Below are 23,830 nucleotides of genomic sequence, written 5' to 3' on the forward strand. Positions count from 1 at the left end.
GGTCGCAAAGTTCAAGGGGGCCGAATACTTTCGCAAGGCACTGTAAATTGAATAATGTGTCCCTGAACAGAGGGGGGGGGGGGTTCAAAATTAATATTAACAGTCAGCTGCATTAAGTACTGCAGTGCATCTCCTCCGCATGGACTGCACCAGATTTGCCAGTTCTTGCTGTGAGATGTTACCCCACTCTTCCACCAAGGCAGCTGCAAATTCCCGGACATTTCTGGGGGGAATGGCCCTAGCCCTCCGATCCAACAGGTCCCAGACATGCTCAATGGGATTGCGATCCGGGCTCTTCGCTGGCCATGGCAGAACACTGACATTCCTGTCTTGCAGGAAATCACGCACAGAACGAGCAGTATGGCTGGTGGCATTGTCATGCTGGAGGGTCATGTCAGGATGAGCCTGCAGGAAGGGTACCACATGAGGGAGGAGGATGTCTTCCCTGTAACGCACAGCGTTGAGATTGCCTGCAATGACAACAAGCTCAGCCCTATGATGCTGTGACACACCACCCCAGACCATGACGGACCCTCCACCTCCAAATCGATCCTGCTCCAGAATACAGGCCTTGGTGTAACCCTCATTCCTTCGACGATAAACGTGAATCAGACCATCACCCCTGGTGGGACAAAACCGCGACTCTTCAGTGAAGAGCACTTTTTGCTAGTCCTGTCTGGTCCAGCGACGGTGGGTTTTTGCCCATTGGCGACGTTGTTGCCGGTGATGTCTGTTGAGGACCTGCCTTACAACAGGCCTACAAGCCCTAGTCCAGCCTCTCTCAGGCTATTGCGGACAGTCTGAGCACTGATGGAGGGATTGTGCGTTCTTGGTGAAACTCGGAAGTTGTTGTTGCCATCCTGTACCTGTCCCGCAGGAGTGATGTTCGGATGTACCGATCCTGTGCAGGTGTTGTTACATGTGGTCTGCCACTGCGAGGACAATCAGCTGTCAGTCCTGTCTCCCTGTAGCACTGTCTTAGGCATCTCACAGTACGGACATTTCAATTTCTTGCCCTAGCCACATCTGCAGTCATGCCTCCTTGCAGCATGCCTAACCCACGCTCACGCAGATGAGCAGGGACCCTGGGCATCTTTCTTTTGGTGTTTTTCACCAAAAGAAATATGAAAGGCCTCTTTAGTGTCCTAAGGTTTCATAACTGTGACCTTAATTGCCTACCGTCTGTAAGCTGTTAGTGTCTTAACAACCGTTCCACAGGTGCATGTTCATTAATTGTTTATGGTTCATTGAACAAGCATGGGAAACAGTGTTTAAACCCTTTACAATGAAGATCAGTGAAGTTATTTGGATTTGACATTTTAGTTTACATTTTATAATGAATTATACATCTTATTTATTTATTGCCCTATCATGGGGAACTACATTTAAAAAAATAAATTATACATCTCATTTATTTATTGTCCCATCATGGGGAACTACATTTTTTAAATAAATTATACATCAAATGTATTTATTTATGATCCTATATTGATGGAACGGTCCACAACCCTATACCCTAGACACCCACCTGAATGACCCAGATACTAAGGAGAAGTCCCTAGCTGTTTTATGGGCCTGCTGTAAGTGGTCTGTATGCAGCCGAAATGTGGTCAGAGACCTAGAGCAGCACTGCCCCCTCAAGATCCTGAGCCTGCTTGGCAGGGTTGGTAATGCAAAGCCAAAGCCCCCTAAAGGGAGAGCATACTACACAAGGAAATTCTCAAAGCTGCAAATGAGAACCTTGACGACCTTGTAACTAGCCGGTGGGGATTCCTGTGGGTTGCCCCCACCCAGGCAGTGGCAGTACTGGCAACACTAGCTGCAGTAACCCATGGGGAGGGGGTCACACTCGGACATTCAGAGAGGGGGTATATTATAGTAGCCCTGGTGACACAAAATCAAAGGTCTGACTGCACTGAGATGCTTGGGAATATGGTCAATACGGGGGACTGTGTTGTGGGTGTTTCAGGGGAAGGGGGTTTATCTCCATCATCTAGGACGTGGCAATGGTTAATCAAATATCCCCACTTCTGCCCATTTTTTGCTCAGTCTTGCAGGCCTTCTTTTACAGCTGCAACTGTATATGCATTCATAAATCAAGACCTTTCTTGAGTTGGGCTCTGGGATGGTGCAACTGTTAAGTCTATGGTTGTTGTGGGGGAAAGGGGTTGTGTGTGTGTGTGTGTGTGTGTGTGTGTGTGTGTGTGTGTGTGTGTGTGTGTGTGTGTGTGTGTGTGTACAGTGGGGCAAAAAAAGTATTTAGTCAGCCACCATTTGTGCAAGTTCTCCCACTTAAAAAGATGAGCGAGGCCTGTAATTTATCACAGGTACACTTCAACTATGACAGAGAAAATGAGAGAAAAAAATCCAGAAAATCACATTGTAGGATTTTTTATGAATTTATTTGCAAATTATGGTGGAAAATAAGTATTTGGTCAATAAACTTTTGTTATCTCAATACTTTGTTATATACCCTTTGCTGGCAATGACAGAGGTCAAATGTTTTCTGTATGAGTGTGTGGCTGTGTATCCCACAACTGTTGCGAGGGAGTAAAAGACGTTATGGACAATATAGGATGAGTCACAATAATTGTTTGATATAATACTAATTGTTTGCCATAATGTTCATTTAATGTTGTAAATGACTATTGTAGCTGGAAACGACAGATAAAAAAAAAATTAATTTCTACATAGGCGTACAGAGGCCCATTATCAGCAACCATCACTCCTGTGTTCCAATGGCACATTGTGTTAGCTAATCCAAGTTTATAATTTTAAAAGGCTAATTGATCATTAGAAAAACCCTTTTGCAATTATGTTAGCAGAGCTGAAAACTGTTGTCCTGATTTAAAGAAGCAATAAAACTGGCCTTCCACTTAAGCCACATTTTGCTTTGATGTCAATGGAAGACTAACCGAACATTTGGAAGTTAGGATTCGCCCATTCAAGAAAACCTTCCAGCTTTTCACATTTTACTCCAAGTTCAGGATCAGTTTCGCTTCTAAATACATGGTTATATTTGACATAAGGTTGGGGTTGAGCTGACCCTAGAGCAGTACTTATGAACAACCAACCTCTGTCTGGTGCAAGTAGATGTAATGGTTTGGCTAGGAATGAGGATGATGGTTGGGATGGGGGTTGTTTCTCTGTCTCCTTATGTCTTCTCTTCTGGTGTTCTTATTTATGTCCTAACAGTCACCCTGCCCTGTACGTCAGACAGGGGGTGGTGTGGAGTGGGACCGCCAGGCCGCAAGTACAAACCAGCTTCTTTCCACTGCCTTGCTCACAACGCGTTGTCTTGTGGGGGACCTGCTGTGCCCCGGTGCCACCTTCACTAGGGTGGCATGGATGTATTCCAGATTAGGACTGTGGCACACTGGCATTGGAGTGTTTGGGTGGGGGGGGGGGGGGGGGGGGTGGGGGGGGGGGGGGGGGGGGGGGGGGGGGCGGCGCGCAACATCCATTCCACACTGTCCTGAGCCAACCCTTGCAACAGCCACTGCATGGGCAGGGTCACATTGTTGTATGGCGCCCGCCAAGCACGAGGTCGGGACCGCAAATTGGCTGATTGGCACGGTCACTGCGGGTCACCCCCTTAGAAATCTCTTTGGCGCTGTGGGTACTGTATGCCTGGAGCTTTTTAAAGGTCTTTGTCTTTTTACAGGAAACCCTGTACATTCTATTGGGTGGCCTACTGAGTGATGTCATGGAGGAACTGGCTGCTCGTTGCGTTCTTGGTTCTCGTGCTCCCACTACTACACAGCTTGGTTCTCGTGCTCCCACTACTACACAGCTTGGTTCTCGTGCTCCCACTACTACACAGCTTGGTTCTCGTGCTCCCACTACTACACAGCTTGGTTCTCGTGCTCCCACTACCACACAGCTTGGTTCTCGTGCTCCCACTACCACACAGATTGGTTCTCGTGCTCCCACTACTACACAGCTTGGTTCTCGTGCTCCCACTACTACACAGCTTGGTTCTCGTGCTCCCACTACCACACAGATTGGTTCTCGTGCTCCCACTACTACACAGCTTGGTTCTCGTGCTCCCACTACTACACAGCTTGGTTCTCGTGCTCCCACTACTACACAGCTTGGTTCTCGTGCTCCCACTACTACACAGATTGGTTCTCGTGCTCCCACTACTACACAGATTGGTTCTCGTGCTCCCACTACTACACAGCTTGGTTCTCGTGCTCCCACTACTACACAGCTTGGTTCTCGTGCTCCCACTACTACACAGATTGGTTCTCGTGCTCCCACTACTACACAGCTTGGTTCTCGTGCTCCCACTACTACACAGCTTGCTGACGGCCCATTTCAAATGCTTAACGTGGAGTGTTTCCTTTTTGCAGATCAAAATCCATGAAGGAATGAATTGCCTCGCCAAGAGTTTTATTTTATCCCCATCGTGAAATAACTAGCAAATGTGCCATGTCTCCAAATGGTACTAGGGGCAAATCAAGTGGCATTTCACACAAATGAATGAGAGGGCTGAGTGTGTTTTGACTTCTTTCTTGTATGGGAGGTGGGGAGGAGGGAGAATGTGTCAGTTACTTGAACTCTGTGAAGCGTTCAATCTGAGGTGCATTTAACTCTAATGAACTTATCCTCTGCAGCAGAGGTAACTCTGGGTCTTCTTTTCCTGTGGCGGTCCTCATTAGAGCCAGTAAAGCGGCACAAATGAGGCGCATTGAGGTCTCAGCCCTGAAATGGAAGACAAAGCCATTTTGAAAAGCATACTGTAGTGCATGAATTTTTCTGTACAACACTCCTGGCCTGCAGCGTAACCCTGTTCACACCCATGTCTGTTTTCATTGACACACTCTCTCTTTTAGGTGCTTCTTCTGCTTTTGGTGGTGCATCATCTTCATTGTGTGACCATCACTAAGCTCACAGCTGTTCAGTGACAGCCACTGGATATCATCCAGATTTGAATAGGGAGGACACAACGATTAATTCCTGGCACGAGAAAATGTATTTTCTCTCCCCAAAACAATGGACAACTGCAGTGATAATTTCCCCCCCCCCCAGCCCGAATTGCATCACATATAACAAATGTTTTATGCTCTTACAAAGGATATTTTATTAGTTCCTTCACGACTTATCTTTGTTCCTTGAACACGTGTACATTTATTTTAACTACAGACTAAATAGGGAGAGAAAATGCAACAAAAGCAGGGACCTCAGTAATGCAAAATATGCTGGTCCTCCGCAGTGCTGCCACTTATTATACAGTACTCTCTTATGTGCATGCATTTTTCAATGGAGGATACCATTAGCTACGGTAGGGGTTTGCTGCCCTGTGTACTGAGGGCTCTGCCTGCCAGATCAACAGAAGCCTGCATGGAGGGCAGTGTCAAAGCATTCTGACACCCTGGGCACCTCGCCAGTCGACTCGGCTCAACTGGACCATCAATAATGGACACCAGAGAGTAGAGAGACAAAGGTGCATTAGAGTTAACCCAATCTCAACTGGGGGAGGAATGGAATTTGGAAACTGTCTTCAGCAGCGCTCTACTTACAGGGTCTTGATTGCGTGGACTTGCATTAGGTAGGCCGCAGCCTGCGTTTCAGCTCATCCTACGAGACAAGTAGCTGAACTTGCGTGGGTGTACACTAATTATAGACCGGAGTCATGTGGCTTGACCAATCACGTGTCAAGGCGGGCACTGCAGAGCTTAGCTTCTCAACAGACACTATTTGTATGGTCTTTCATTTGGTTGGGTTATTTGTGCTCATCAAAATGGTTAAACAACTGAAACGGTCCCATGCCGCTGGTAGATCATGTTAGATTTGGCCATACACATACAGGTTGGCACTGAATGACATGCAGGGGGAAGGGGAACAAATTAAATACACAGGTTACAATTACCTCCCTCTCCATTTCTAGTCCTTGATATCTGGGAAGTCGTGACTTGTATTTTAACAAGCAAGAAAAATAAATCACCTCATCATAGGCACAAACACAACACAAAGACATCTTGCTCACAGTTGACAGTTTCCATAACTTGTTCATATCCTAAATGTATTCACACAGTATGTAGGACTAGTTCTTATCAAACACATTTACAAATGACCAGTCATTTTCTGACCAATGTCTGTCAGAATGCATTGTTCCATTTTGATTCTTCCTATCATTTTGGAAACGGCTCACTCTCGTCCCCCCCCGAGTGGAAGAATGTGATTGTTCTATTCTCGCATTCCTTCCCATATTCTATTACCTCAATTGCAGCAGTCCTGTAAATTGTCTGTTAGATTTCAACTAGACTGGTTCTGGAAATACACAGAACACCTTGTCAAAGGAAAGTCATGGCCTTCAGTTTAATAGTGTTACCAACGTCCGTATACTCACAAAAACACTCAGATTACATTTCCTGTTGTCTTGTCTTTGAGTGGCAGATAGGTTCAGCTAGATCACCCTCATATACCTATTCCATATCTATCTCCGTTGTTTTTTGGTTTCAAAATTATTAGCTTATCTGATTTCCAAAGAAAATAGAGAATGATGAGGATAGTTCACTGCTATATACACCTTTTCTATTCATATACTGTCTATACACAGCATTATATACTGTATAAGTAAATCAATATACACTTAGTGTACAACACATTAGGAACACCTTCTTAATATTGAGTTATGGGGCATGGACCCTACAAGGTGTGGAAAGCGTTCCACAGGGATGCTGGCCCATGTTGACTCCAATGCTTCCCACAGTTGTGTCAAGTTGGCTGGATGTCCTTTGGGTGGTGAACCATTCTTGATACACACGGTAAACTGTTGAGTGTGAAACCCAGCAGCATTGATAGTTCTTGACACACTCAAACCGGTGTGCCTGGCACCTCCTACCATACTCTGTGCAAAGGCACTTAAACCTGTTGTCTTGCCCATTCACCCTCTGAATGGCACATGTACACAATCCAGGTTTTAACTGTCTCAAGGCTTAAAACTCCTTCTTTAACCTGTCTCCTCCCCTTCATCTACACTGACTGAAGTGGATTTAACAAGTGACATCAATAAGGGATCATAGACTGACCAGGTAAATCCTAATGTTTTGTACACTAAGTGTAAGTCAGTCAATACCAGGTGTCCTTAATGTTTTTTTACACTCGGTGTAAGTCAATCAATACGGATCAATGAAGCTTGAGATCTGGCCAAAGGCTCATACATCCCAGCTGTCAGTGTACCCCCCCCTGAACGTGGTCTGAAATCAGTTGGTTCTGACCCTCTCTAATGCTCCTTTTGCAGATGGTGTTCCTGTGTGGACTGTACCAAATTCCCCCTCGGGGGAGCAACTAAAGAACGGTGGCCCAACCGCTCTACGCTCTGCAGAGCCCTCCCCAGCCCTCAGGAAAAGAAGCCCCCATGGTGCTGAGGTAAGGGGAGATTTTTACACACACACACACACACACCCCTTAATTACTCACCATATGCAGTATACTCTCACACATTGAGCCTCTGGGGTGTCTGTACGCGTGTGTGTTTCATCCCCGGTTAAAGGGGCCAGGTTCTTCAGAAGCATCTCGAAAGTGGTGGTTTATTGTAACTTGACAGAGGAGACGACATGACTGCTTCCAAAGATCTCTCCATCTGCGCCCGCTCTAAGGGTAGCAGAGGTATTACCCAGGCCATCAACTGATAAGGGCCTATCAATTAAGACATTTTGAACCAATCATAACCATGCATATCTTGATCATGCACAGAAACAAGTTCATGCACATTTTAACGAATGCACTGTGAGCATAAAACTTGCTGTATATTGTCAGACACAACATTTGTTTTTCATGTGGTGCTTTCACGCTTGAGAGAGAAATTCAGCGTATCTAAGTCATGTCCTGTGTCAGAGCAAGGAGAGGAAATACAGTCTAATAAGATACAATTCTATTCATCACATGCGCCGAATACAACCGTGAAATGCTTACTTTACAAAGCCCCTAATTAACCGACAATGCAGTTTTAAGAAAATAAGAGTTAAAGAAATATTGATGAAATAAACTAAAGTGAAACAATTAAAGCGTAACAAGGAAGTAACAATAATGAGGCTATGCACAGGGGGTACAGGTTAGTGGAGGTAATATATATATATATACACAGTACCAATCAGTGTTTCTATACACCTACTCATTCCAGAATAGTAGTGAAGACTATTAAAGTGTTCTTCAAAGTAGCCACCCTTTGCCTTGATGACAGCTTTGCACACTCTTGTGTGTTATTAGTTTAAGCAGACTGTGTTTGTCTATTGTTGTGATTGCGTTTTTCCTCTGTTGTGAAATTCCATTGCAGTGACTGTGTTGCTCAGAGGGGCGTAGGAACTCAATGCACTTCTAAAATGTTAATAGTGATGCTAGTGCCGGTTAGTGTGTGTGGGGGTGGGCGGGGGGGGGGGGGGGGGGGGGGGCTTCCCATGAATATCTAATAGAACAGGGGAGTTACAAAGTCACAGAAATCGCTCTGTCATTTGAATCACATTGAACTTTGATTCTGACATTATTATTATTCCATCATCCCAGTTGAACGATATTTTACATTCCGAATGAGACCAAGACTAATGAGGAGATTGTCCCCTCTAACACATCGGCTGTCATGCTAAGGCATAATAACCCTGTCGAATGTTACAATTAGAACATTACTTTGTCATAAATGCTTGTCATTACAGATTCATTCTAGCCTCGTAATTACCAGACTGATTATCGCTGCGCTATTATATCCGTGCAGCGTTTTCATGTCAACTCACGGGATCGGGCGGCTCACGAGGATAGATTAATTCAACACCCATGTCAGTACACAAATCTCAATCAGAATACACAATGAGGTTGAACGGGGGGGGGGGGGGGGGGGTTGGTTGGTTAAGTGGCTTTTTGATCTTGATGCGTGCTGAGAATAATTGCAATCCAGACAAATACCATCATGAGGTATACAACATGTATTATAAACCCAACTTGTAATTTAGAAGGATTGAAATGTAATGTAACAGGCTTTGTATGGTAAAGTAGTAATAAGTAATAGACTGAGGACTGTAATCGCTTAATGTGTCTCTGTGGTGACATTTACTACTCTATGGATTCCCTGTACATTTTCATCGTAATAGGTCAAACATTGATAATAAGACTAAGTCCAGTAATCCATGCTTAAGGCAGTTTACTAGGCCTACAATTGAACTACGTCGATCATTTCCACACAGTCTAATTTTGCAGAGGGTGCTAGATAAATCAATGTGGAAGTTTGATATGGTCAGGTGACTTGGTGTGTCGACAGGATAAATCAATGGTTACGTGTGGTGGTGCTGGTGCCAGCCTCATCTGGGCTCTCTCCCATTTGGCTAGGGGCTTCCGTATGATCAAATCCCCCATGGCTGTGATGTATAGAGGATTTCCAGTGAGTGCTTGGAATTGGTGTGTGGCAGAGTTAGAGAAGAGGTAGAGAGTCTGGTTAGAGGGTTTTTCTATTACATGCTGAAAAGTTATTTTGGAACTCTGCTTTGAGTGCCATATACAGTAAATATTTCATGTGATTTCATTGGTCAAGATTTTCTGTGCTGTGTATCTGGACTAGGTTGCATATCCGGTCTGTCTATAGGTCACAGCAATAGAGTCCACCAAAAACAATCACAACTTGAAACTTTCTGATAGTTCACCCAGACTGTGTGTCGAGACTAGCGGCTAGCTACTTATCCAACCCACCTTTGTTCTGATGTGTGAAACCAACATTTCATTAACGGTTCTAGAACTGGAGGGGCCTGTCGAGGAAGAGGGCAAAGAGGAGATGGAGCTAATTGCCAAGGCTCATTAGTCCAGCTTGACACACAGTTTTATCTTCTAATGATAGCCGACACCCTCATATATTCTCGATTCATTATTCTCGCTCCAATCAGGGAAGACAGAGCGTCTGCCATCTTCTGCTTCTGCCTTAGTAAGGAGAGTAGTCAAGAAGGAGTTAGAGATATGAGGAAAGGATTCATCTCAAGTGGATGTTTAAAAAAAAAAATGGGGCCATTGAACTATAGTGATTTTCAGGAGTTGAGATGATAGAGGTGGCTAATGGATGTGGTGCATAGAGTGATTGACAGGGGGTACATGTGCTCGTCAGAACTGCAGGGATGAACTTGGTAGAGTTTAGAGGAGCTGGTGTCAAGCCTGCCCCCTGGTGACTTTGAAATACACTGCTCAAAAAAATAAAGGGAACACTAAAATAACACATCCTAGATCTGAATGAATGAAATATTCTTATTAAATACTTTTATCTTTACATAGTTGAATGTGCTGACAACAAAATCACACACAAATTATCAATGGAATTGATTTGGTCTGGATTTGGAGTCTCACTCAAAATTAAAGTGGAAAACCACACTACAGGCTGATCCAACTTTGATGTAATGTCCTTAAAACAAGTCAAAATGAGGCTCAGTAGTGTGTGTGGCCTCCACGTAACTGTATGACCTCCCTACAACGCCTGGGCATGCTCCTGATGAGGTGGCAGATGGTCTCCTGAGGGATCTCCTCCCAGACCTGGACTAAAGCGTCCGCCAACTCCTGGACAGTCTGTGGTGCAACGTGGCGTTGGTGGATGGAGCGAGACATGATGTCCCAGATGTGCTCAATTGGATTCAGGTCTGGGGAACGGGCGGGCCAGTCCATAGCATCAATGCCTTCCTCTTGCAGGAACTGCTGACACACTCCAGCCACATGAGGTCTAGCATTGTCTTGCATTAGGAGGAACCCAGGGCCAACCGCACCAGCATATGGTCTCACAAGGGGTCTGAGGATCTCATCTCGGTACCTAATGGCAGTCAGGCTACCTCTGGCGATCACATGGAGGGCTGTGCGGCTCCCCAAAGAAATGCCACCCCACACCATGAATGCCCCACCGCCAAACCGGTCATGCTGGAGGATGTTGCAGGCAAGCAGAACGTTCTCCACGGCGTCTCCAGACTCTGTCATGTCAGTCACATGTGCTCAGTGTGAACCTGCTTTCATCTGTGAAGAGCACAGGGTGCCAGTGGCGAATTTGCCAATCTTGGTGTTCTCTGGCAAATGCCAAACGTCCTGCACGGTGTTGGGCTGTAAGCACAACCCCCACCTGTGGACGTCGGGCCCTCATTACCACCCTCATGGAATCTGTTTCTAACCGTTTGAGCAGACACATGCACATTTGTGGCCTGCTGGGGTCATTTTGCAGGGCTCTGGCAGTGCTCCTCCTGCTCCTCCTTGCATAAAGGCGGAGGTAACGGTCCTGCTGCTGGATTTTTGCCCTCCTACGGCCTCCTCCACGTCTCCTGATGTACTGGTTTGTCTCCTGGTAGCGCCTCCATGCTCTGGACACTACGCTGACAGACACCTTCTTGCCACAGCTCACATTGATGTGCCATCCTGGATGAGCTGCACTACCTGAGCCACTTGTGTGGGTTGTAGACTCCATCTCATGCTACCACTAGAGTGAAAGCACCGCCAGCATTCAAAAGTGACCAAAACATCAGCCAGGAAGTATAGGAACTGAGAAGTGGTCTGTGGTCACCACCTGCAGAACCACTCCTTTATTGGGGGTGTCTTGCTAATTGCCTATAATTTCCACCTGTTGTCTATTCCATTTGCACAACAGCATGTGAAATGTATTGTCAATCAGTGTTGCTTCCTAAATGGACAGTTTGATTTCACAGAAGTGTGATTGACTTGGAGTTACATTGTGTTGTTTAAGTGTTCCCTTTATTTTTTTGAGCAGTGTATATTGTAGCCACAGCATCATACTTCTTTGCGGAGGTTCTTTTTACTCTTTGGCAGCCATTCTCATTATGGGCTAAAGGCTATACTATGGCCTACTGTAGGACATATAAGTGTCTGTGTCACAGAATATGTGGTTTGATGGCTCTAAAATGCAAGGAGATTCATGCAGTATTACTATATAGTCCGTTCACACCTTGACTCGTCTGTGACATTGCCTTTGTAACCCCATACACAAGCCAAGGTGAAGTGTGTAGCTCTTGGAGTTTACATACACTCTTGACTCTATGCTTATTCTCTGTTTTTTAAAGCAGCATCAGTCATTAGACTTGTTCTACTGATTCAGGAAGAACAGAAGCAGTAAAAACATTATGTTTAAAATGGCGTTTAACATCAGGAGAAAGCACTTCATCATCTGGCAGGGGGTAAGAGTGTGCCGAGGAAAAATGGGATTTAAAGTGCTTGTGTGAGCAGAAATCAGGTGGTTTTATGTATTTCCAATACCCCATGCAATATTTTGGCAGGTATAATACAATAGTCCCAGCATCACTATTCTGTATGCAGAGTAGATTGCTAGTAGAGGAATAATGACAGCTATTTCATTCAATTCCTCATACCAGAGAGGCAAGGAAATGGATCTGTACTTTCTGTAACTTTGAAACTTGGACAATGGCTGAACAACATGTATTTGCTGTAACTTTGAAACTTGGATAATGACTGAACAACATGTATTTGCTGTCCCAAATGACCTGGACAGGGCTTTGTAATCTAAACAAAGGATCACAGAGTATTCAGAATACAATATTTTAGTGATGTTTACTTTGTTTAAAGGGGAAGTTCACCCCAAAACACTCCTGGGCCCGTCTTAACACTTGTCTGGCCATTTGTTAGTACCCCAGACAGTTTGTAGGTGTTTTGCTTGAGTTTTTAGATGTACAGTTGAAGTCGGAAGTTTACATACACCTTAGCCAAATACATTTACACTCAGTTTTTCACAATTCCGGACATTTAATCCTAGTAACAATACCCTGTCTTAGGTCAGTTAGGATCACCACTTCATTTTAAGAATGTGAAATGTCAGAATAATAGTAGAGATAATGATTTCTTTCAGTTTTTATTTCTTTCATCAAATTCCCAGTGGGTCAGAAGTTTACTCAACTAGAATTTTGATTGCATTCCCTTTAAATTGTTTAACTGGGGTCAAATGTTTTGGGTAGCCTTCCACAAGCTTCCCACAATAAGTTGGGTGAATTTTGGCCCATTCCTCCTGACAGAGCTGGTGTAACTGAGTCAGGTTTGTAGGCCTCCTTGCTTGCACACACTTTTTCAGTTCTGCCCACACATTTTCTATAGGACTGAGGTCAGGGCTTTGTGATGGCCACTCCAATACCTTGACTGTGTTGTCCTTAAGCCATTTTGCCACAACTTTGGAAGTATGCCTGAGGTCATTTTCCATTTGGAAGACCCATTTGCGACCAAGCTTTAACTTCCTGACTGATGTCTTGAGAGGTTGCTTCAACATATCCACGTAATTTTCCTCCCTCATGAAGCCGTCTATTTTGTGAAGAGCACCAGTCCCTCCTGCAGCAAAGCACCCCCACATCATGATGCTGCCACCCCCGTGCTTCACGGTTGGGATGGTGTTCTTCGGCTTGCAAGCCTCCCCCTTGCCAAACAGTTCTATTTCTGTATGATCTTTGTCCCCATGTGCAGTTGCAAACCGTAGTCTGGCTTTTTTATGGCGGTTTTGGAGTAGTGGCTTCTTCCTTGCTGAGCGAACTTTCAGGTTATGTCAATATAGGACTTGTTTTACTGTGGATATAGACACTTTTGTACCTGTTTCCTCCAGCATCTTCACAAGGTCCTTTGCTGTTGTTCTGGGATTGATTTGCACTTTTTGCACCAAAGTACATTCATCTCTAGGAGACAGAATGCTTGTCCTTCCTGAGCGGTATTTTATTTTAATTTCGCCTTTATTTAACCAGGTAGGCAAGTTGAGAACAAGTTCTCATTTACATTTGTAAATGACGGCTGTGTGGTCCCACGGTGTTTATACTTGCGTACTATTTTTCGTACAGATGAACGTGGTACCTTGCTCCCAAGGAAGAACCAGACTTGTGGAGGTCTACACTTTTTTTGAGGTCTTGGCTGGTTTCTTTTGATTTGCCCATGATGTCAAGCAAAGAGGCACTGAGTGTGAAGGTAGGCCTTGAAATACATCCACAGGTACACCTCCAATTGACTCAAATGATGTCAATTAGCCTATCAGAAGCTTCTAAAGCCATGACATCATTTTCCAAGCTGTTTAAAAGGCACAGTCAACTTAGTGTATGTAAACTTCTGACCCACTGGAATTGTGATACAGTGAATTATAAGTGAAATAATCTGTCTGTAAACAATTGTTGGAAAAATTACTTGCGTCATGCACAAAGTACATGTGCTAACCGACTTCCAAAAACTATAGTTTGTATTTGTGGAGTGGTTGAAAAACCAGTTTTAATGACTCCAACCTAAGTGTATGAGCACTAAGTAGGTCTTTGTTTTAAAAAAAACTTGTTACATAAAAAAATACTTTAACAAACATTTTTCAATTCAATGCCGAGACACTTTGATGTTAATGTAACGATAAATACACATCATTTTTTATGTATTTTAGGTCATTTCTGAAATGTAGCATTTTGATATAAAAATTCTGAAGTCGAAATAGTCAAGCAATGGACCTAAAAACTGTCTGGGGTACTGACAAATAACAAGGCAAGTGCTATGAAGGGAACAGAAGTGTTTTGGGGGGGATCTTCCCATTTAATGACTTTCAACCCACAGGGTATAAGATTTTTTTTAAATGTAACTGAGGCATACATTAGCTTTTTTTTACTAGCATTGACAGTCCAATTCACCAACCCACATTTCCTTCACACATTGCACTTGGACCTATACTCTACACACTTTCAATACATTCAGTGGTCATTCCTCTCTCCAGTAGAGGGTAGCAGAAGATAGTGATGTGAATGAATGGATACTGCCATGTGTGATGTCAGACACTACATGACCAATAGTATGTGGACACCTGCTTGTCGAACATCTCATTCCAAACTCATCGGTATTATTATGGAGTTGATTTCCCCCCCCCCCCCCCCCCCCCCCCCTTTGCTGCTATAACAGCTTCCACTCTTCTGGGTAGGCTTTCCACTAGATGTTGGAACATTGCTGTGGGAACTTGCTTCCATTCAGCCAGGAGCATTACTGAGGTCAGGCACTGATGTTGGGCTTTTAGGCCTGGCTCGCAGTCGGCGTTCCAATTCTTCCCAAAGGTGTTTGATAGGGTTGAGGTCCGGGATCTGTGCAGACCAGTCAAGTTCTTCCACACCAATCTCGACAAACCATATCTGTATGAACCTCGCTTTGTGAAAAACAGCCCCGGACTATGCATTCGGGCAGGTAGCGTTCTCCTGGCATCCGCCAAACCCAGAATCGTCCGTCAGACTGCTAGATGGTGAAGAGTGATTCTTCGCTCCAATGGCGGCGAGCTTTACGCCACTCCAGCCGAAACTTGGCATTGCGTATGATGAGCTTAGGCTTAGTGCGTAGCTGCTCGGCCATGGAAACCCATTTCGTGAAGCTCCCGACGAACAGTTCTTGTGCTGACGTTGCTTCCAGAGGCAGTTTTGGAACTCGGTAGTGAGTGTGGCAACCGAGGACAGACGCTACGCCCTTCAGCACTCGGCAGGTCCCATTCTGTGAGCTTGTGTGGCCTACCACTTCGCGTCGTTGTTGCTCCTAGACATTTCCACTTCACCATAATAACACTTACAGTTGACCGGGGCAGCTCTAGCAGGGCAGGAATTTGACGAACTGACTTGTTGGAAAGGTGGCATCCTATGCCACGTTGAAAGTCACTTTTGTTTATGTAGTGTATCTCAAACAACATTCACTGTGTAGTTGTCATGGTCATATACACAGAGGGTACAAAACATTAGGCACAACCTGCCTAATATTGAATTGCACCCCTTTTTGCCCTCAGAGTATGGACTTTACAAGGTGTCAAGCGAATTCACTTAGTCAGTCTGTCATGGAAAGAGCAGGTGTTCCTAATGTTTTGTGTACACAGTAAATACCATCATTAAGGGAGTGGGAAAAAAAGTCAGTTTTCATTTCTGAGAGAAATAAAACGAATGTATCATCCCCCGTAAGCAAGATCCCTGTCAGAAAACAACAACCCTTCACAGGCTCTTCACCAGCCTCTTCCCTCAAATGTCATTCAGACAGGTTGGCGGGTAGAGGGAGCCACCTGTGACTTAGCCTTAGTAATTTATCTACACTCCTTACTAAACTCTCTCAATGCTTCTTGTCACTGAGACCTAATATAATATTATACTGAACAAAACTATAAACGCAAGATGCCGCAATTTCAAAGATTTTGCCGAGTTCCGGTTCATAGAAGGAAATCAGATCCTAATCTATGGATTCCACATGACTGGGCAGGGGCGCAGCCATGGGTGGGCCCTCGTCACCCACTGGGGAGCCAGGCCCAGCCAATCAGAATGAGTTTTTCCCCACAAAAGGGCTTTATTACAGATAGAAATAATCCTCAGCCCCCCCGTCACAAGGTGCATGGTCCCTTTCCACCTCCTCAGAGCAGGTGAAGAAGCCGGATGTGGAGGGGCTGGCGAGATTGTGAGGCCATATGGATGTAATGCCAAATTCTATAAAAACAACAGAGGCAGCTTATGGTCGAGAAATGAACATTCAATTCTCTGGTAACAGCACCGTTGGACATTCCTGCAGTCATCATGCCCATTGCACGCTCCCTCAAAACTTTAAACTTCTGTGGCATTGTGTGACAAAACTGCACATTTTTTGTGCCATTTTATTGTCCCCAGAACAAGGTGCTCCTGTGTAATGATCATGCTGTTTAATCGGCTTCTTGATATGCCACACCTGTTAGGTGGTTGAATTAACTTAGCAAAGGAGAAATGCTCACTAACAGGGATGTAAACAAATTTGTGTGTATGGAACATTTCTGGGATCTTTTTTTTTCAGCTCATGAAAATGGGACCAAAACTTTACATGTTTCGTTTCATATTTTTGTTCAGCATATAAACACTTCCTCAAAGTTGTCTCATTTCAGTCTTACTTCAAAGCTCTGACAACATGTCCCTCTCTGTGTTTGGAAGGCTCATTACTTTGGCTGAGACGGCTCAGAGACTTCAGAGGTCTCAAAACCCACTTTGTCTGAGTCTCAATTTCGAGTTTTCTCTCTGTTTTGTCTGTCTTCTGAGAGAAAGTCATTAGAGATTTGGTTCTGTATTTTGTTTTGACAGCCCTGTGTTTTCAAAGGGGTTGAGGGGGAGATGTTTCTATGCTAATCCTCTCGCTACGGGATTGAGTTGTTGTTCAAATATGGGGGGCTTATAGTGGTCCTGTTTCACACATACATGTACAAGTGTGTGGTGTGAAATGCCATCGTTATACTTTAATTCATCTCTCTTGTGTGGCTTTACTCAGGCTTTACTCAGGTTTTTTAAGACTTTGGAAATATCCAAATGTGAAACTAACCTTCACATAAATGTTGGCTTATCTGAGACAGAACATAGAGCTGTGAGCGAAATGGAAATAATTGACTCATTGCCAGTTCAGCTGCCTTGATGTCCAGGGTCCTTAAACTCTGTCACCGTACTCGTCATGATGAGCTGTTTGATTCGAATGGGAACCACACATAGCAGCACATTTTTTAAATGTAATTTTTTAAAAATATTTTTTTATTTACTGTATGATAAATAATGAGGAAATCTAGTCTAAAACCATTATCTCAAACTATCAGCCACATTAATTAGAATCGTGACACTGGGAGAAACTAATGATGCACTGTAAGAAAATGGGATTCAGTCCAGTGTAATATCTTTGATCTCCAGTGGAATATCTTTGATCTCTCCCTGTGTGTGTGTGTGTGTGTGTGTGTGTGTGTGTGTGTGTGTGTGTGTGTGTGTGTGTGTGCGCACACGAAGGAAGGAAGGAGCCAGGCTCTGTACGTACGTACTGTGCAGTTCAACATGTGTATATGAGCAACGCTCCCCTCCTTAAATGCCTCGCTGATGAAACTCCCCATGATTATTTATAAATGAAGGAGCCAGGCTCTGCTCCCAGCTTTACTTGCCTCATTTCCGCAGGAACATATTTAGGTCTGATACTAGCAAGCTCAATTGACATGGGCATTGATCCAGTCAATGCATCCGTGATCCTTGTAGATCTCAGTCTAGTCTTGGCATTGGATCTGTAGATTTTAGATGCATGTATGGTCTAAGTTTCAAATACGTTCATTTGTCCAAGTAGCATGTCCCTGTGCATATGTTCTTGGCTTTTCTGTTATGCATGTTGACCCTCGGTCTGTTTTGGTTGGGTAGCAGCCTGTGCTGTTTGAGGTTGCAGCGGAGACCCGTGGTCTTGACATGGCTGCTGCCTGTGGAGGTTAGCAGGCATTGCTAGTAGGGAGAGGGATGAGACGGGTAGCAGCAGCTTGGAAAGAAAGCTCTTGGGACAAAGAAGAGTAGCAAGCGTGTTGGTATTCCTAGATGTTACATTTGGCCTGACACACTGACCAACAAGGCAGCTTAAAAATGGTCTAAACCATTTTTTTTTTCTTTACGTTTCAACATTCGTGCAGGGTTGGGAGGCAGACAGGAGCAAGGGTGTGAGTATGGCAGATGTGTGCGGGTACTGTAATTTTGGGGAGGAGATGGGAGAGATGTGCGCTCATTCACGCTCTGTCTGGATGCTTTTCTCCAGTTATTTTAGATTTTGTTTTTGCATCAACCTCGAGGGCTCATCTGTGCTTTTCTTTGTCTTGGATTTTGTCTCTGTTTTTGTTGTTGTTGTTGTTGCAATTCCTTCCTGGTACCTTGGGGAGAAGTGTAACAGCTATAATGGTCTCTGTTTTAAAAAAAGAAAGAAGTGAAACAAGTAGAACATATGTCCTGACATGACCTCTCCATTGGAACACATCTAATGGCTCCTGACATAAAGATGGCTTTATTGGACAGTTTGACAGTATAGACAGCCACAATAGGTAAACAATATGGGGTCTAATAGTCATCACTTGTTTGAGCCCATCCAAGTAATTGTCTCATTGTTTTACCTACATTATGCTCAGGAGTGACAGTTTCTGGGCCCATATTTATAAAGCATCTCAGAGCAGAAGTGCTGATCTAGGATCGGCTTTGCCCTTTTAAAACAAAATGTATAAGATTACATGGACAAGGGGGTACTGATTCTACATCAGCATTAATACTCTGAGACGCTTTATAAATATGGTCAATGAGCAGCTCATATCTGATCCAGGATCCTTTTCTATGGATATTTCTCAGGGTTGGAGAGGCAGACAGCGCAGCTCTTTTCTCTCTGTGCTGATCAACATGCCACGCTGTGAATTCACCCTGCTTCTGTTTTATCTGTCGGTATCCAAACAGATTGTACGTTTCTGCTGTATGAACTAGTGTTTTCAGTGTCTGTCATGTGCTCTGAGGCTGATCCATTCTCTGTTTTGGAATTAGTTGAAACTGGAGCAGCTGTTTTAAGTGAGCAATTCCCGAGACAACAAAAGAACTCGCTCAGGACTAATGGAGAAGTTTTTTAGTTTTTTTGGGCTGACTGAACATTTCATTTTCATTTTATTTACCACAACAAAGTTGACATCTCACTGTGTTTCCAAGGATCTAATTCTTCAGCATGTGAAACCAAGGGGAACAGAGCAGAAAAAAAGCACGTGGGCTAGTTATGTGCTGAAAAGGTGAAACAAGGACACTTCCATTATATCAAAAGGTCAGTATAGAAGTGTGATGCTGGCCCTCTTCACCTGCAATGGGCGAGGGACGGGACCAGCGATCGGGGGATGTCATGGCATTTGGTGGAGGATGAGAAGGACGGAGGTGGGTGTTGAATAGACCTAAAAGGTTAGTCTGCTCAAGTCAAGGGAAAAAAAAAGAGTTGGCCTTTTTGAAGTGAGAGCATGAGCAAACTTTCCCCCCTATCCCAGCTCTCCGCCCACACACTCCCCCGATGCCTGGAGAGAGGGAAAGGGAGAAAGGGAGAAAGGGAAAAGGAGATGGTGTGGATCAAACACACCATCATGTATCATGTGAAAGCCAGGAGAGGGGGAGAAGGAGTAGGGGAGAGGTAGGGAGGAGAGCGAGAGAGAGCACTTTACTTGAACTCCTCTCTCTCTTAGTCACGCACTAGACTGGGGTCTTACCAACACCACAGCGCATGTCTCATCTTCAGCAGGGCAACTCTGCCTCTGCACAACATTCTCTCAGCACAACAAGTCGTCAGGAAAGGAGGCTGAAGGAGCTTTAACTGAATATCGCTCCAAAGGTATAATTGTGGGGGGTTTTCTATTTGTAGTACTCTGCAACGGTGACGCGGTGGGTAGAAACTCTGCTTCAGGACTTTGTGGACACCTGGTGGGTTAGATCTGTGTGTCTCTAATCGGTGTCTCTTTCACACATACACAAAAGCCTACTGGAGATGAGCTCCAGCTGCACTGAGAGCAAGCCTGTATCTTCTCAACCATGCAACGTAAGTGAGGGTGTTTAAAGGTTGTGTGTGTGTGTGTGTGTGTGTGTGTGTGTGTGTGTGTGTGTGTGTGTGTGTGTGTGTGTGTGTGTGTGTAATATGCCTGAGAGTGTTAGGTCATGTGTGCATTTACCAAGTAATGGTTCATTCTGTTTGTATAAGGCATTGCAGGCTGTCATTTCCTGCTACTAACAACCGTATTCTGTTCTACATTCAGTGACATTTTTGGTGACATTAGGTGGCAGTCTGTCACGTGTCAGATGCACACTGTACATGGTTAGAGAAAGAAATAAAAAGAGGGAGACTGAGGAGAAGACAGTGTTTGTTGCCCACTGGAGCACTTTCCTGCATTATACAATGGGCTCTTTTTTCTTCCCTGAGTTACTGCAGGAGATCTTCTTTTTAACCTTTTTTAACGGACGACACAACCCTGTCCACGTTCACTGCAACATCTCAACTCTATCAAAGCCTTGTCCGGGCAGCGCTGAAGGGCACTAAAGCTGTTGGAAGGAATCAGGCAGTGCACTCTCAGGGAAATTCTCCGAGGCATACCTCGACCCCCTGCGTGTCGCTGAACCATCATTACAAGGAAGGAAACCGTAAACCGGTGCATGGAACAATGGAATTGGTTGCGTTCCCTGCCTGGTATTTACATATTCCTATTTAATGGGTCCTTCTGTCCTATGGCTCTGCTCTTATGGGTCCGTATCTACTCTCTGAATAATGAATGGGACTTTATGTAGTGCTTGGATTAGCAATGAAAATAAGACAATGCAAACGCAAAAATGGAGTCCTCTTCTAATTGTGGATGTGTCCAATGTTGTCACAATAAGGAGGGGATCGGTATGAGAAAATGGACACGGATTATCTGGGTTCTCCAGACAATGTCAGGCATAACACCCTTCAGTGATAGATGTTATGACATCCATGTATATGTACAATCGTTTTTGAATATTTTGTTTATCCAGGAAGTCCCATTGAGGTCAGAAGTAGGACTGTTAGGGTGACTGTATTACCGCCACACCAGTCATGAAGGCAGTCTGACTCCACGTGACCTTTAAGTCGCTGTAATTAGGCTTCTCCATGCTCTGATGCTGCTACTGGTCATATAGTAGCCTGCCTAACTTGCTAGGCTGGTACTGTCCCTCTAATCAGTCTGACATCGATGCAAAAGTATTTGAAAATCTAATCAAACACTTCATGAGAGCCCATGAGCTCATGTTGCGTAACATTTCTATAGGCTATGCAATTGCATGAGAAAACAGAGTGATGGCCTCTACTAAAAAGAGGACTCCATCAGCTTTCTATAGGCTAGGCCTACTATATTTATTTCTCAACTTTCCTAATATTAAGCACATTGTTTATCTTTACAACAGGAGTGTAGCCTACCTGGCTGGCATGAAAATGAGCCACGGGAAAAGCGTCCTCCATTCACTATTTAAGTGCATAGACGACATGTGTAAGTTCTCATTTACAACTGCGACCTGGCCAAGATGATAAAGCAAAGTGACAAAAACAACAACACAGAGTTACACATGGAATAAACAAACATACAGTCAATAACACAATAGAAAAGTCTATATACAGTGTGTGCAAATGAGGTAGGAAAAGTGAGGTAAGGCAATAAATAGGCCATGGTGGCGAAGTAATTACAATATAGCAATTAAACCCTGGAATGGTAGAATGTGCAGAAGATGAATGTGCAAGTAGAGATACTGGGGGTGCTAAGGAGCAAGATAAATAAATACAGTATGGGGATGAGGTAGCTTGGATGGGCTATTTACAGATGGGATATGTACAGGTGTAGTGATCTGTGAGCTGCTCTGACAGCTGTTGCTTAAAGCTAGTGAGGGAGATATGAGTCTCCAGCTTTAGGGATCCTTGCAGTTCGCTCTCGTCATTGGCAGTAGAGAACCGGAAGGAGAGGCGGCCGAAGGAAGAACTGGCCTTACGGGGTGACCAGTGAGATATACCTGCTGGAGCGTGTCGCCATGGTGACCAGTGAGCTGAGACAAGGCGGGGCTCCACCCAGCAGAGACCCTTCGATGACCTGGAGCAAGTGGGCCTGGCGAATGTAAAGACACCACTAAATTAAGAATAGTCTGATGTGTGACAATATTAGTTTATCACTTATCACAGCTTGCCCTTTTTTTGCGACATTTTCAAATCCTAGTCGCACACCTCATGTAGCCTAGCCCATAGACCTACAGTTGAAGTCGGGAGTTTACATACACCTTAGCCAAATGCATTTAAACTCAGTTTTCACAATTCCTGACATGTAATCCTAGTACAAATTCCCTGTCTTAGGTCAGTTAGGATCACCACTTTATTTTAAGAATGTGAAATGTCAGAATAATAGTAGAGATAATGATTTATTTCAGTTTTTATTTCTTTCATCACATTCCCAGTGGGTCAGAAGTTTACATACTCAATTAGTATCTGGTAGAATTGCCTTTAAATTGTTTAACTGGGGTCAAATGTTTTTGGGTAGCCTTCCACAAGCTTCCCACAATAAGTTGGGTGAATTTTGGCCCATTCCTCCTGACAGAGCTGGTGTAAACTGAGTCAGGTTTGTAGGCCACAACTTTGGAAGTATACTTGGTGTCATTGTCCATTTGGAAGACCCATTTGCGACCAAGCTTTAACTTCCAACTTGAGATGTTGCTTCAATATATCCACATAATTTTCCACCCTCATGATGCCATCTATTTTGTGAAGTGCACCAGTCCCTCCTGCAGCAAACCACCCCCACAACATGATGCTGCCACCCCCGTACTTCACGGTTGGGATGGTGTTCTTCGGCTTGCAAGCCTTCCCTTTTCTCCTCCAAACCTAACGATGGTCATTATAGCAAAACAGTTCTAATTTGTTTCATCAGACCAAGGATATTTCTCCAAAATTACCATCTTTGTCCCCATGTGCAGTTGCAAACCGTAGTCTGGCTTTTTTTTATGGTGGTTTTGGAGCAGTGGCTGAGTTTCCTTTCAGGTTATGTCAATATAGGACTTGTTTTACTGTGGATTTAGACACTTTTGTACCCGTTTCCTCCAGCATCTTCACAAGGTCCTTTGCTGTTGTTCTGGGATTGATTTACACTTTTTGCACCAAAGTACGTTCATCGATAGGAGACAGAATGCATCTCCTTCCTGAGCGGTTTGACGGCTGCGTGGTCCCATGGTGCTTATACACTGCTCAAAAAAATAAAGGGAACACTAAAATAACACATCCTAGATCTGAATGAATGAAATATTCTTATTAAATACTTTTTTCTTTACATAGTTGAATGTGCTGACAACAAAATCACACAAAAATGATCAATGGAAATCAAATTTATCAACCCATGGAGGTCTGGATTTGGAGTCACACTCAAAATTAAAGTGGAAAACCACACTACAGGCTGATGTAATGTCCTTAAAACAAGTCAAAATGAGGCTCAGTAGTGTGTGTGGCCTCCACGTGCCTGTATGACCTCCCTACAACGCCTGGGCATGCTCCTGATGATGTGGCGGATGGTCTCCTGAGGGATCTCCTCCCAGACCAGGACTAA

General features: G+C 44.3%; 1 protein-coding gene across 1 annotated transcript in view; it reads left to right on the forward strand.

Moving 5' to 3' along the window:
* LOC109907665 (oxysterol-binding protein-related protein 10) overlaps positions 1-23,830 on the forward strand; it is a 143,518-nt gene that overhangs the window by 94,652 nt on the left and 25,036 nt on the right. The window contains exon 7 of the mRNA XM_020505763.2: positions 7,250-7,377. Coding sequence (XP_020361352.1) covers positions 7,250-7,377 — 128 coding nt within the window. The remainder of the gene's footprint in view (positions 1-7,249; positions 7,378-23,830) is intronic.

The sequence above is a fragment of the Oncorhynchus kisutch genome, linkage group LG17 (assembly GCF_002021735.2).
Source record: "Oncorhynchus kisutch isolate 150728-3 linkage group LG17, Okis_V2, whole genome shotgun sequence".
Classification (NCBI taxonomy): Eukaryota; Metazoa; Chordata; class Actinopteri; order Salmoniformes; family Salmonidae; genus Oncorhynchus; species Oncorhynchus kisutch.